The following is a 15,815-nucleotide window of genomic DNA, read 5'->3' on the forward strand; positions in this document are numbered from 1 at the left end:
GGGCGACACCCCCATACACCAAAAACATATTTACCAGCCCTCTGGTTGACCTATTTCTGATGAACCTTTCCCGTCACCGAAGGCTAATCTCGAATCTGGAATGCCTTACCAGTCGGCACAGGCGATACAATGTGTGAAAATAAATGTTTATAAGGCATTCGTGTTGTTGAGTCTTTGTCCACAGCTCAGTCAACATGAAGCCCACCACAGGACCTGTGTCTCCCTGCTACTCTAAAGAGATGCAGCCGTGTGTGTGTGTGTCTCGTCTAAAAGCTTCTGTTTATAGACATAGCAGGGGGCATATGACTGGAGAGCAGCTGAGGTGGGCTGTCTAAAAAGGCTTCTGTGGGATGTTGGCATGGGGAGAGACAGAGACAGATACTCCTCTCCTAGAAATGTGTTTTTCCTCAGAGGAGAAGTGGGTATGTCAACCTGTCTGCTTCATAGCCTGATACTTATGTCTGTATCCTGTCTGTGGTTTTGGCACAGCACATAGTGTGTCTTTTCCTACTGTTGGGAGAAATATCTAGTAACTGATGATTGAAACTCCAGTTGCTGGACCATTGACCAGAGTATGCAGGCCCCCTTTTACTTGACATACTATCCCAAGCAAAGAGAGGTTTTCTGGCAGCAGTCCCCACTAAGACCACATCAGCACCCAGTGCTGACCTGCAGTATAAATACTAGTGGGTGGCAGGTGGCCTAGCAGTTAAGAGATTTGGGCCTGTAACTGAAAGGTTGCTGGTTCGAATCCCTGAGCCGAATAGGTGAAAATGATATGTTGATGTGCCCTTGAGCAAGGCAATTGCTCCTATGGACTGAGTGTACAAAACAGGAACACCTTCCTAATGTTGAGTTGCACCCCCCCCCCCCCTTTTGCCCTCAGAACAGCCTCAATTCATCAGGGCATGGACTCTACAAGGTGTCGAAAGCGTTCCACAGAGATGCTGGACCTTGTTGACTCCAATGTTTCCCACAGTTGTGTCAAGTTGGCTGGATATCCTTTGGGAGGTTGACCATTCTTGATACACACGGGACTGTTGAGCGTGAAAACCCAGTAGCATTGCAGTTCTTGACACGAACCGGTCCGCCTGGCACCTACTACCATACCCCATTCAAAGGCACTTAAATATTTTGTCTTGCCCATTCACCCTCTGTATGTCACAAATACACAATCATAGCTTTCACCTGGATTCACCTGGTCAGTCTATGTAATGGAAAGAGCAGGTGTTCTTAATGTTTTGTCACTCGGTGTAAATCGCTCTGGATAAGAGTGTCTGCTAAATCACTAAAATGTACATTTCCATCCAGGGTGTTTGTTCCTGCTGGATATAAATGTTCTTGTTTGGAGTCATTGAGAGAGACGGGCTCGCTACTGAAAATATAACTGGATACAGCTGTATGGCACCCTATTTCCTACATCTGGTCTACGTGCCTTAAAGCGAGCTGTAGGGAATCCAGGACAGTACAGATACCTTTCTACAGTGGGGAGTGGTGAAGTTGAGTCTGTTTCCCATACCATACATTAGGTTAGATAAGGGTTTAGATTTTTTCTGTAGTTTTATTTTGATTCATCACATTTTTTATCTAATAGACCTCTTTTTGTTCCTCTCATACCCTTGCCATCGACTCCTCCCTTGCATGTTAAGTGTCTGTATGGACTGTTCCTCTCTGTTCCTCACTGTGGCCTTCTCTCCCTTTCTCACAGACCAGGACCCCACCAGGGGCCACTCTTACACTGATGGGGGCCGCCACACCCCCCAGATCAGGATACCAACCCCTGAAGTCAGAGAGGTAAACAATTGTATTTGGCCTCCGATTTATATTTGACACTTGTACTGAACACCGGTTGAGGGATGATTGATTGTTTCTTTCCATGCCCTCAACAGAAACAGCCAGCCAGAGCTGTATATGACTTCAAGGCACAGACAGTGAAGTAAGTACAGATCAAACCCAATGTTTGCTAGTATTTCAGATGAAGACAACAATGACGCATCCCTCAGCCATGACGCTAATGGTCCATGTGTTGTGCAGGGAGCTGACCTTCAGGAAGGGGGAGACGGTGTACATCATCAGGCAGATTGACAACAACTGGTATGAAGGAGAGCACCGTGGACTGCTGGGGATCTTCCCCATCTCCTATGTGGAGGTTAGTGTCTGCTCTCTACTCTCCTCTCTCTCATCTCTCCTCTCTTCCTATCATCTCTCCTCCCTTCCTCTTATTCTTACATCTCTCCTCTCATCTCTCCTCTCTTCCTCTCTCCTCTCCTCTTTTTCTCTCTCCTCTTCTAGCTGTCTCAATGTGGGTTTTCAATGCACATTATTGAATAACTTTGAGTTCATATTTGTCCCCTATCCTGAACCCACAGCCTATCTCTCCCTCTGTATTCTTTAGAAAATCCCTGTCTCTAAGAAGCAGCAGCCAGCCAGACCTCCCCCGCCAGCCCAGGTCAGAGAGATTGGTGAAGCAGTGGCTCGCTACAACTTTAATGCTGACACCAACGTGGAGCTCTCACTGAGAAAGGCAAGAGCCTCTCCGCTGTCACTGCATAACTTTGACTCTCAAATTGTCTGACTGTATATAGTTCTCATCCCCTGTCTAAAATTAAACTGACTTCTACCTGTGTGTGTGTGTGTGTGTGTGTGTGTGTGTGTGTGTGTGTGTGTGTGTGTGTGTGTGTGTGTGTGTGTGTGTGTGTGTGTGTGTGTGTGTGTGTGTGTGTGTGTGTGTGTGTGTGCGCGTGCGTGCGTGCGTCTGACAGGGTGAGAGGGTGATTCTGCTGAGCCAGGTGGACCAGAACTGGTATGAAGGGAAGATCCCAGGGAGCAACAAGCAGGGCATCTTCCCCGTGACCTACGTAGATGTAGTGATCAAGAAGTCCCCCACTGCCAAGAACCCCGCCCACCACTACCTAGAAGCCTCTTCTTTACCCCAGAGCCTATCCGCTGACAGGATTCACCCTGTGGGTTCGGCCAAGGTACGATGACCCCACCGGACCCCACATAACCTGACCCAAATGGCACCCTATTCTGTATTTGGTGCACTGCTTTTGACCAGAGCCCTATAGGCCGTGGTCCAAAGTAGTGCACCGTATAGGGAATGAGGTGCCATTTAGAAGGCACACAAAATATCCACTTGGCATTTACAATCTAAGTCATTTAGTAAGTGATCGGTTTTGAAGAGAGGCGTACTGTAGTAGAGTACTTTGTCTCAGTTAGAACATTCTAGAACTAAGGGTGGTCTTCTCAGCTGTCTTGTTATGCATATATTAGCATTGGGGAGCTGTTGTCCTAGCGTGACAATAGGATACGCTTCTAACACCAGCCACCAATCCATCAGGTTTCTTACACCAGCCACCAACCAATCCATCAGGTTTTTTACACCAGCCACCAACCAATCCATCAGGTTTCTTACATTAGCCACCAATCCATCAGGTTTCTTACACCAGCCACCAATCCATCAGGTTTCTTACACTAGCCACCAATCCATCAGGTTTCTTACACCAGCCACCAATCCATCAGGTTTCTTACACCAGACACCAATCCATCAGCTTTCTTACACCAGCCACCAATCCATCAGGTTTCTTACACCAGCCACCAACCAATCCATCAGGCTTCTAACACCAGCCACCAATCCATCAGGTTTCTTACACCAGCCACCAATCCATCAGGTTTCTTACACCAGCCACCAATCCATCAGGTTTCTTACAGCAGCCACCAATCCATCAGGTTTTTTACACCAGCCACCAATCCATCAGGTTTCTTACACCAGCCACCAACCAATCCATCAGGCTTCTAACACCAGCCACCAATCCATCAGGTTTCTTACACCAGCCACCAATCCATCAGGTTTCTTACACCAGCCACCAACCAATCCATCAGGCTTCTTACACCAGCCGCCAATCCATCAGGTTTCTTACACCATTCACCCATCCATCAGGTGTCTTACACCAGCCACCAATCCATCAGGTTTCTTACACCAGCCACCAATCCATCAGGTTTCTTACACCAGCCACCAATCTATCAGGTTTCTTACAGCAGCCACCAATCCATCAGGTTTTTTACACCAGCCACCAATCCATCAGGTTTCTTATACCAGCCACCAATCCATCAGGTTTCTTACAGCAGCCACCAATCCATCAGGTTTCTTACACCAGCCACCAATCCATCAGGTTTCTTATACCAGCCACCAACCAATCCATCAGGTTTCTTACACCAGCCACCAACCAATCCATCAGCTTTCTTACACCAGCCACCAACCAATCCATCAGGCTTCTTACAGCAGCCACCAATCCATCAGGTTTCTTATACCAGCCACCAACCAATCCATCAGGCTTCTTACAGCAGCCACCAATCGGTATGATTTAGTCTAACTCAATCCTTGACAAACCCACACTGTACACACACAGAGTTTCTCTATGTTTAAAGGGCCATAGGTTGAGCGGAAGAGATTTGTGATGCCGGCACTATGACATTCATTGTAGAAGCCTTGTTTTCCATGAACCTGTTTAATAGAGACCTCTGTGGGTGGGAGAGCTACCAGCTCCTGCTTCTCCAGTAAGACGTGCCAGGCCCAGTTCACATTTCACACTTCATCCACAGACTTGGCAGCAACAGGGCAGGCTGCATTAGATCCTTGGAAAGTCCCAACCACATTGAAGTTGACATTTTAAAATGGTTAAGGTAAGGATAAGGTTAAGGTTAGGTAAGGGTTATGGTTAAGTTAAGGATTAGGTTAAGGGTAGAATTTAAAGTTATGATTCAGGGTAAGGACCAGGGTGGGAAATTAACATCAGCCACCAGCCAAATGCTGGTAGATTTTGGCATTGTCTGGTAGAATGTCTATGTTTACAAGCCACATTGGCAGATGGTCACAGAGCATTTGGCTGGTAGAATGTCTATGTTTACAAGCCACATTGGCAGATGGTCACAGAGCATTTGGCTGGTAGAATGTCTATGTTTACCATTCACATTGGCAGGTGGTCACAGAGCATTTGGCTGGTAGAATGTCTATGTTTACCATTCACATTGGCAGGTGGTCACAGAGCATTTGGCTGGTAGAATGTCTATGTTTACCATTCACATTGGCAGGTGGTCACAGAGCATTTGGCTGGTAGAATCTCTAGTTTACCAGCCACATTGGCAGGTGGTCACAGAGCATTTGGCTGGTAGAATGTCTATGTTTACCATTCACATTGGCATGTGGTCACAGAGCATTTGGCTGGTAGAATGTCTAGTTAACCATTCACATTGGCAGGTGGTCACAGAGCATTTGGCTGGTAGAATCTCTAGTTTACCAGCCACGTTGGCGGGTGGTCACAGAGCATTTGCCTGGTAGAATCTCTAGTTTACGAGCCACATTGGCAGGGGGTCACAGAGCATTTGGCTGGTAGAATCTCTAGTTTACGAGCCACATTGGCAGGGGGTCACAGAGCATTTGGCTGGTAGAATCTCTAGTTTACCAGCCACATTGGCAGGGGGTCACAGAGCATTTGGCTGGTAGAATCTCTAGTTTACCAGCCACATTGGCAGGGTTTGGGAGCATTTTCTTCCTCCAATCCAAAGACCACATGTAAAAAAAAAAAACTTGTGTGTGTGTGTGTGTGGCAGCTCTGGAGGATAGAATCTCAACGCTGCAGTGGTGAAAGCGGAGTTGGATACAGTGATTTCTGGGATTGATCTTCATTATTTATTTTGGGTCAAATTTGGGCATCGACTAGCCTCTGATGGTAAGGACGTCCCAAGGATCTCAGATACCACTAACCCCCCGGTAAAGACTCTGTATCTTTACCACCAGTCTCTTTTCTGTCAGTGACCTCAAATAATCTGACTGGAGTCAATATTGGTAAATAGATTTCAGAATAGATGTCAGAAACAGTCTCGGTCCTATGCATTCTGACCTGGCCATTCCCCTCACTTATGTTCTGCCGTATGTTTCTGTACTCTCTCTCTTTCTCTCCCAAGTCATCATCCACGCGCCCTCGCTTCAGTCCACCATCGCCTTCCCTCTCCTTCAGGACACCCCGCTCCTCCCTGTTCCCATCCCCCTCCCCAAGTACCCAGAGGGCCCACCTGCAGGCTGTCACCAATGATTGGATAAACCTGACCCTGGGCCTATCCCCCTCCTGCACCCCGGCCCCCACTCCTCCCCCGTACCCTAACAGCAGTCTGCTGGCCGACCTGGAGGCCCTCAGCACCCTGGTGTCCCCCTCCCCCTATCCAGCCCCCAGCCATTTCCTGGTTTCCCCCTGCCCAGCCCCCACCTTCGGAACCGTAACCTCGACACCACGAAACCTCACACCTTCCCTCAGAGAGGGCCACTTTATCCCCATCACCTCACCCAAGGCTCCCATCTACCCCTGCTCCCCAGAACCCAGACCCTCCCCACTATCCTCCCTCCCCACCTCTGGCGGCACCTCTTTCACCTCATCACCCATCTCTCCCATGTTTGGGAGCCCCAAGTATGGCAGCGTGGTCGATTTGTCTCAGATTCAGAACAACACTAGCATCAAGCCCATTATAGACTCTGAGAAACCATTCGACCCCTTCTCAGACACAGTGGTCCTGTCTCCCACCTCACCTAAGGCCTGCAGTCCCATCAATCTGGTGGTGTACGAGCCCAGCGATTGCTCCTCTCACAGTGACCACCCATCTCAAAGCTACCCCCTGTCTCAAAGCTACCCCCTGTCTCACACCGACCCCCCATCTCAACTCGAGAACATAGTAGAGCTAAATCAGTTTATCTCAAAAGAGATGAATCAGTTCATGGAGGACTCCACTAAAGACCAGGTAGTGGACCAGGAACAGGAAGATGACCTTTGTGAGGAGCTGGTGTCCATCATTCAGGGGGGCGACCAATCCAAAGGGGAAGAGTTTTACAGACAAGCATCAGACGTGACAGAGGAGCTTCCCAAGCTCTTCATAGAGGAGGAGCCTACTGAGAGCAGGAAGATGACCCCACCTTATAATACCTTTACCCCTGTGTGTAGAGATGGGGCAGAACAGGACAAGGTAGAGTCCTCCCTGGTGTGATCTGTGTGTCCTAACCTGACACTGCTGTGCAAACATTTTTGCTTCCACTAACCCTAAAGGAACTTATTGAAATTTGAGGCAACTTTTTTTCAACTGATTTTTTTTCTGAGAGCTGGATTCTGAGAGAAACAGATTCTTGTTATGTCTGATTAGTCAGATTGTTATTTCTGGTTTGTTTGCCACTTTCAAACGATAACTCAGATGGGGCTGTGTGTGTAGCCCATAACACACTTTTCCTTTTGGTCTCTCTGTCACCAGGGTTCCTCTGTATGCCTCACCTCCCCTCCCTCCCAGCAGTTCACCATCCCCACTCTCTCCACCTCACCCAAACCTTTGTCTCCCCTCATATCCCCCTGCACCACCCCTCCACTTCCAGGGGTGCTACACTCTCCCCCACCCTACAACAAACAGTACCCCCGCCTGGAGCCTAGGTCCTCCAAGGTCAAGGTAAAGACCAGTTGCCTGTGTGACATCATGTTGTGACAACTAACTCCTCCCCTTCCCCTAATTCTCCTCTCTCTCTCTCTCTAACATTGACATACTGTAACATCCTCGCTAAGTTACTGACTACTCCTTTAACCCTTACTTCACTATATTCACTGTGGTACTGATACTGTCATTCGTTTTTAGTTCTGTTTACTTCACACTGTCATCTTTGGTCAGTACTGCTATTGGTTGGTTCATAGATAGAGTACTATGTTACAATACTACTGTAACATGCTTAGTCTAGATAAATGAATCACTGTATGTTAGGTAACAGATCTTTAAACAGTTGCAGTTCTATTAAATGGTTGATAATTAAGTAACATGGCTGCCAGATAGTCCTTGTCTACTTGGAATTTTTGTTTTCACTCTGTTATTTACCCTGGTCTCCAGGGTCAGTATCCACAAAGCAACTCAGAGTAGGAGTGCTGACCTAGGATCTGTCCATATAATCTTATTCATTCTGATCTTAAAGGCAAACCTGATCCTAGAGCAGCACACTTACTCTGAGACCCTTTGTGGATACGGGCCCAGGTCTCATGCCAGTCTCCTCGTAGCATAGATATTACTCTTACTGTCATTAAAGGTAGACTCAGCGATATGAAGTAGATGCGTAAAGTAACCAGCATATTGGGTCAATTTCCGCAACAACTACGAGCGTTTGGTCTCATGCCTACCACACTAACAGCGTGAAGCGAACATGTGCACATGCGCAGATACTGTGTGTGACTGTGTGAGACCCAAGTCTTGCATCTCACTCATCTCAACATCTGCAGTGCTGCTCTTGGTAACGTCATTTCTCTAGCTTTAGAAGCTTTCCTTTCTCAACCCTGGCCAGGGTTGCACATTTTGGGGAATGTTCAGAGGTGGAAACTTTCCGTGGGAATTAACGGGAATACTGTATATGGGAATTAACGGGTATATATTGGAATTAATGAAAATGTATGAAAATTAATATTAATAGCATTTAAATGTAGATGTTTTTTGCATTGGGTATATTTACCATATCATATGGAGACAGAAACATAAACCTTATACCTTGTCAGAAGTAGACATAATTGCAAATTATTAAGTCCTTCCAATAGAAATAAAAAATAAATGTGTTGACTCTTCACATGGGATGATTTCACTGAACAACAAAATAAAGGGAATATTGAATGATCCCCAATGATCCATTGCATCTCCCAAAACTGTTTTCAACATAGATCTGTAAAATAATAGTCTAGAAACTAAAGCTTTGGTTGTCTTCCAAGTCTTCTCCTTGGATCTCCTCAATGTCCACCTCTTGAACATCAGACTCTGAGGCCTCATCTTCACTGTCACTTCTCAATCTTGTTGAGGATGGCTCATTGTCAGGCTCAAAAAGCCTCAAATGTGCCCGGATGGCCACCAATTGTTTAACCCTTGTATTGGTCAGCCTGTTGCGTGCTTTGGTGTGTGTGTTCCCAAACAAGGACCAGTTACGCTCTGATTCGGCTGATGTTGGCGGGATTTGGAGGATGATGGAGGCAACAGAGGAAAGAGCCTCAGATCCACAAAGTCCCTTCCACCAGGTGGCTGATGAGATATGTTGGCACGACTGCCATGTTGCATCTCCATCCCAAGGCCCTTGATTGGAAGTGTACTTTGCCAGACTGCCAAGAACCTTGCCCTCATCCAGGCCATGGTGCTGAGACACGGTAGTGATGACACCATAGGCCTTGGTGATCTCTGCACCAGACAGGAGGCTCTTGCCAGCATACTTGGGGTCCAACATGTACATTGCGGCATGCATGGGCTTCAGGCAGAAGTCTTCACGCTTTTTGATGTATTTCAGAACTGCATTTTCCTCTGCTTGGAGCAACAGTGAAGTGGGCAGGGCAATACGGATTTCTTCTCTTACATCTGCAAGCAGAGTCTGAACATCAGACAGGATGGCATTGTCTCCCTCAGTCCGTGCGATGGCTACTGCTATAGGTTTCAGGAGTATCAAGCTGCTTACCACTCTCTCCCAAAATACATCATCTAGGAGGATCCTCTTGATGGGGCTGTCCATATCGGCAGACTGATATAGCCATTTATTGGAGAGACTCCTTCCCCTCCAGGAGACTGTCAAACATGATTACAACACCACCCCAATGGCTGTTGCTGGGCAGCTTCAATGTGTGCTCTTATTCTTCTCACTTTGCTTGGTGAGGAAGATTGCTGCTATAACTTGATGACCCTTCACATACCAAACCATTTCCTTGGCTCTCTTGTAGAGTGTATCCATTGTTTTCAGTGCCATGATGTCCTTAAGGAGCAGATTCAATGCATGAGCAGCACAACCAATGGGTGTGATGTGAGGGTAGGACTCCTCCACTTTAGACCAAGCAGCCTTCATGTTCGTAGCATTGTCTGTCACCAGTGCAAATACCTTCTGTGGTCCAAGATCATTGATGACTGCCTTCAGCTCATCTGCAATGTAGAGATCGGTGTGTCTGTTATCCCTTCTGTCTGCACTCTTGTTGAATACTGGTTGAGGGGTGGAGATGACGTAGTTAATTATTCCTTGCCCACAAACATTCAACCACCCATCAGAGATGATTGCAATACCATCTGCTTTCTCTATGATTTGCTTGACCTTCAGTTGAATTCTGCATCTAGCAAATGAGTAGATAAAGCATGTCTGGTTGGAGGGGTGTATGCTTGGCAAATAACATACAGAAATCTCTTCCAATACACATTGCCTGTAAGCATCAGAGGTGAACCAGTTGCATACACAGCTCAAGGAAGACATTCATCAGCATTTCTCTGACTACGTTCCTCCATTGAGTGAAACAAACTTCTGATTCCAGGAGGACCATGAGCTGTTGCTATCGATACGGTGTCTGATTCATCATTTTCACCTCGATAGAAGTAGAGGGACTTTTGTCAGACGTTACTTGTGAACGCTGAGCGAACTTTATGCACTTGGCCAGATGATTCTGCATTTTTGTTGCATTCTTCACATATGATTTGGCACAGTATTTGCAAATGTACAGCTTTTCCTTCTACATTAAATGCAGTGAAATGTCTCCACACATCAGATAGTTCCCGTGGCATTTTCCTGTAAAGATTAGAAAAAAATGATTTTAAAAAATTAATAAAAATACAATGATTTAAACACACTTTGAAATTACTTAAACACACTTTGCTGTAGGCTACTATTTACTAGTTAATAAAAATCATGTATGTCTGTAGCGGTTCTCTTGTGGTGAAGGAGAGTCGGACCAAAATGCGGCGTGTAGATTACGATCCATGTTTATTAAACTGAAGTAACACAAATCTAAATACAAACACTACAAAACGTAAGGAAAACCGAAACAGCCTAATATGGGTGCACATACACACAGAACAAGGACATCAAGACACTAAGGACAATCACCCACGAAACACTCAAAGAATATGGCTGCCTAAATATGGTTCCCAATCAGAGACAACGATAAACACCTGCCTCTGATTGAGAACCACTTCAGACAGCCATAGACTTAACTAGAACACCCCACTAAGCTACAATCCCAATACATACACACCACATACAAAAACCCATGCCACACCCTGGCCTGACCAAATAAATGAAGATAAACACAAAATACTTCGACCGTGGCGTGACAATGTCATATAAAATATATTCACCCCACCCAGTATTGTAATCAAAACTTACCAGAAAGCATGTAGTCCTTGGCTCAGACAGTGAAGTAGTGTGGGGTCAATAGCATCTCATGAGTGTGCAAAATCTTGAGAATCAGCTGTATATGTGATGGAAGAGTGCACTGCACTGTGGATGGAGAGGGTTGCAATTTCATTGAATTGGGGATAGTTTAACCAAAATATGCCACAAGACCTAGAATTGCCTTATGTGTATCCCACAAAAAAGGTTCACTGTGAAAGTTAACTTTTTTGATGAATTTAAAGCAAAATTCCCAGGCTTAACTTCCCATGGAAAATCTGGTATATTTACCACAAAGTTTCCAACCCTTTGCAATCCTAACCCTGGCTGACGTACGAAATATACTGCTGCTTCATACAAAGCTGGGAGAGAGAGATCACCAAAGATTGTTACATTTCAAACTTACCACTTACACAGTATGATCGAAATGTTCTGGTTTAATACCAAATATAATTTTCTAGAAATAGTGTTTAACTTTGATGACAGGTTTGGTTGCCCAGTTTGTCCCTGTTAATCGCCTGGTATGTCCTTTTGTGTGAGTGTGTGCGTGATCAGAGTGGTAAAGTATGTTTGAGTACTCTAATTGTAACTCCTGGTTGTGGTTCTTTCAGCCTGTAAATGGTGAGGTTGTTGTTGTGGGTAAGCCCCCTCGTAGCCCCGTGATGTCTCGGAGGTCCTGCGGCTCGCCCAGTAGAGCCCAGAGCTATTCCCCGTCTCATAGGGTAGGGCTGCTACCCATTATGCACCTTGTGTGACATCATCGTACGTTTGGGTTACTAGGAAACCAAGTCCTCTCTTTAGAGTTAATGTATCTCTTTTTTTCTGTCCATATCAACATATCTACCACATAATATACAACACTCTCACACATATGGTCTGTAGAAATACAACCTCCTAGATATGAAGAGATGAATATCCAGGAGACAACAGATATGTTAAGAATGTCCCACTGTAAGCAGAAGCATGCCAACCATGTCATTAAGCACCGGAGGAATACCTTCAACTTGAATTCCTGACCGTCTGTCCAGTGTGCATTGCAGCTTGGTATTGTGTGGGAACAGGAATCCCCAGTTGTGTCTGATGATCTGACAATGGGTCCCTGTTTCCCTGTTGCAAAGTGTGTGTCCCAAAGAGCGCCCTATTCCCTATAGAATGCACTACTTAGGGAATAGGGTGCCATTTGGGATGTAACCTTAGTGTCTGGTTTTTGGAGTGTGCTCCCTTGACAGCATCGTCTGAGGTTTTACTGCATGCCTGATGACTGACGGTTTAATTCAGGAGAATGGAATGGACTCCCCCTTTGACCCATAATTGTCTTCCCAACCTGTTAGTGTGGAAGCAAAACAGTCCATGCTTGTGGACTTGCTGTTTGCTAGGATGGCTTGTGTTAGCTTGAGTGCCAGTCTCTTTGTGCTATCAGGCCAACTCATTGTCACTCATTGTCTTGCCAATGTGGTTGGCAAGAGCACAAACTAATCTGGGACCAGTCTAGGCTTGTGTGCTGTGGAATAGGTGGATGTTAGGAATGAATGTTAGGATCTGAAATGCTTCGTTGCTCACTGTCTTCTATTCTGTCTCTGAGGGATGTTGAATAAATACTGTGTACCTCCCAGGAAGGCCTTAGTTCCCAAATCCCCCTCAGACAAGCAAAGTACAGTAAGCTCTTTGTCAGCATTGTGGTTCTAGCACATTAATTAAAGCAAAGATGGTTTTGGCTCTGGCACATTGTTGCTACAGTGATGGACACTGATGGTGGTAAAACATACGGCAGAGGAAGACAGATAGAAACATGACATGCCTACTGTATAACACTGCATTTCTCTTCTCTCTTCTCAGCGGCCATTGTTTACCCAAGATGCCCTGAATTGTGGTGGAGAGGCGTAAGTCTATCTTCTATTTCCACAACGATTTATTTCCCCAACTTGACTGTTAAAGCTATATAGAGCTTTAAAGCTTATTTTAAGTTAAGTCTGTGATTGAATGTGTCTAATTTGTATTATAAACTGGGTGGTTCGAGCCCTGAACGGCTGACGGCCGCGGTATATCAGACCGTATAACACGGGTATGACAAAACCATTTCTTTTTACATTTCTAATTACGTTGGTAACCAGTTTATAATAGCAAAAAAGCACCTCGGAATTTTGTGGTATAAGAGCTGTGTCCAGGCACTCCGCGTTACGTCGTGCAGTCATGCATAAGAACAGCCTTTAGCTGTGGTATATTGGCCATATACCACACCTCATCAGGCCTTATTGCTTAAATAAGCAGTAGCAATGTGTAAATGAATCTGATGATGTGACTGTATAATCCTCACTGATGACAGTTATTATGGTCTGTAGGTTCCAGGTCCTGTATAACTATGCTCCACGTAATGAGGATGAGTTGGAGCTCAAGGAAGGGGACATTGTTGATGTGATGGAGAGGTGTGACGACGGCTGGTTTGTAGGTAGGTCCGACGTTGTATTTATTTGCTCTATTAATATCCAAAAGATATAGACATTAATTATACAATAATTCCTGTGTAGGGGCTCTGCATGGCCATTGCCCACTCCTGTTCAGCCAATCATTCAGAACATTTAAAAGTTGTACTACTTAGCTGCTGCCAACAGATGGCATCCCTCGGCTGGAATTGAGTCATTAAACCAATCAGTGCTCTATGGAAGTTGTCCGTTATTTAGATGTGACAATAGTCACATATCCTCAGCCATTGTTCCATAAACAAAAACATAATGTACTCCACTGAAAAGGCTTGTAACAAACTATATCGTTGAGCTTTTCCTTTAATACCGCTATATGTTTGTTATTTTTCAAGGCACTTCCAGAAGAAACACGTTTTTTGGAACCTTTCCTGGAAACTACGTGAAGCGGCTATAACCTTGTACTCATGATGTCCAGCAAAACTGCAGTGGTTGTATAACTCAGTGGGGGAATAACCAATATATTCAGACTGTACAAAAACGTTACATTCATCTATGACTAGTTATTTTCATTTTTAAAAAACTTTTCCAGGAGTGACAATGCATTTACTAATTTGATGAATAGGAGAAGATATGAACCCAGTGGCCTTGAAGGAATATATTTCATGTTTGATTTAAGGGTATTCTACTCTACTAACTGTGAGGATGTCTCAGTGTATACAGTGGATGCAACAAATAAGGTTGAAAGCAGATTTGGTCATAAACAAAAATGAGTTATTTGTGCGTAATGAGAGTTATTTACAGTGAAGGAATGCCTTATAGACTAATGGGTTTCACAATAATGAAGTAACCAAGTGCCCTATTTACCATGTATTTATTTATACATAAATATATATTTTTCTTGTTCTGGAAGTACTCTATAATTGATTATGCTAATTGGCATTAGGAGAGTGTGTTATTAACCTTTTTGGAGAGGGGTTGTCCTCTTGCTTCATACAGTTAATGTGCAGGGGACCTGAACTTGGATCTGTACAGGCAGGCAGAAAGAGATGACAGTGTTGTTGGGTTAGTTTTATACAGGCAATTAGGGTTCCTCTTCAATGCATCCGTTAGCACATGGCTTTGGACAGACACATAGTTCATGTATTCAGGCAGTTACCTCTGACTGGAGCTAATGTCTTGTCCGGTTTTGTTTTTCTCTCCTGACATTCCTATAAGTATTAATAAAAAAGAAAGAGAAGACTTTTATGTAATTGGACAATATATATTTTTTAAAAGCAATGTCTTCTTTTTACAACTTGGGTAGAGTGATCTGTTATTTAAGATTGTTCTTTAATATATGATCATTTTACAATGTGAACTGTCAAATTATTTGAAATGATTTAAATATCTTAGGGACAACTCACCTGCCACAAATCCTGTATAAAAGTGTTAAACATATTTGAGGTCATTTAATTTACTGTCTGTATGCATTCAGCTCCAAATCACCGTTTGATTTATGCAATAACCATTCTCCCAAATACCTGCCTTTCTGTTCTAGAACACAGAGCAACAAAATGACAGAAGGATTGGAAGTGATGATGTTGTTGATGATGACATGTAATAAAGTCATCATGTAACTTTGTGTTCACTACTGCCTAAACACACCATACCGTATAGTCTGTCCTGTACAGTGTATGTCCCTGTGATTAAAAAACATCCACTGCCTCCATCAGTCATCAGCATGTATTTCCATTTCTTGCATTATTTCAGCAATAGCAGGTATGCCGGAGAGGTGCATAACAGGTGCAATAGCAGGTATGCCGGAGAGGTGCATAACAGGTATGCCAGAGAGGTGCATAGCAGGTATGCCGGAGAGGTGCATAACAGGTGCAATAGCAGGTATGCCGGAGAGGTGCATAACAGGTGCAATAGCAGGTATGCCGGAGAGGTGCATAACAGGTATGCCGGAGAGGTGCATAGCAGGTATGCTGGAAAGGTGCATATAACAGGTGCAATAGCAGGTATGCCGGAGAGGTGCATAACAGGTGCAATAGCAGGTATGCCAGAGAGGTGCATAACAGGTATGCTGGAGAGGTGCATAACAGGTGCAATAGCAGGTATGCTGGAGAGGTGCATAACAGGTATGCCGGAGAGGTGCATAACTTTGCAAACTAGCATTTGGTCAACATGTGAAGTCATTGTCTAAAGAAAACCTCTAGCAATATCAGCAA

The 15,815-nt window shown here is 44.8% G+C and overlaps 1 protein-coding gene across 1 annotated transcript in view; it reads left to right on the top strand.

The window, feature by feature from the left end:
• sorbs2b (sorbin and SH3 domain containing 2b) overlaps positions 1–15,320 on the top strand; it is a 73,687-nt gene extending 58,367 nt beyond the window's left edge. Inside the window, exons 17-27 of the mRNA XM_031791375.1 lie at positions 1,709–1,794; positions 1,890–1,936; positions 2,035–2,149; positions 2,396–2,524; positions 2,763–2,978; positions 5,965–7,011; positions 7,291–7,479; positions 11,797–11,907; positions 13,022–13,065; positions 13,525–13,631; positions 13,998–15,320. Coding sequence (XP_031647235.1) covers positions 1,709–1,794; positions 1,890–1,936; positions 2,035–2,149; positions 2,396–2,524; positions 2,763–2,978; positions 5,965–7,011; positions 7,291–7,479; positions 11,797–11,907; positions 13,022–13,065; positions 13,525–13,631; positions 13,998–14,059 — 2,153 coding nt within the window. The 3' untranslated portion in view covers positions 14,060–15,320. The remainder of the gene's footprint in view (positions 1–1,708; positions 1,795–1,889; positions 1,937–2,034; positions 2,150–2,395; positions 2,525–2,762; positions 2,979–5,964; positions 7,012–7,290; positions 7,480–11,796; positions 11,908–13,021; positions 13,066–13,524; positions 13,632–13,997) is intronic.
• The last annotated feature ends 495 nt before the right edge of the window (positions 15,321–15,815 follow it).

The sequence above is a fragment of the Oncorhynchus kisutch genome, linkage group LG15 (genome assembly GCF_002021735.2).
Source record: "Oncorhynchus kisutch isolate 150728-3 linkage group LG15, Okis_V2, whole genome shotgun sequence".
Taxonomy (NCBI): Eukaryota; Metazoa; Chordata; class Actinopteri; order Salmoniformes; family Salmonidae; genus Oncorhynchus; species Oncorhynchus kisutch.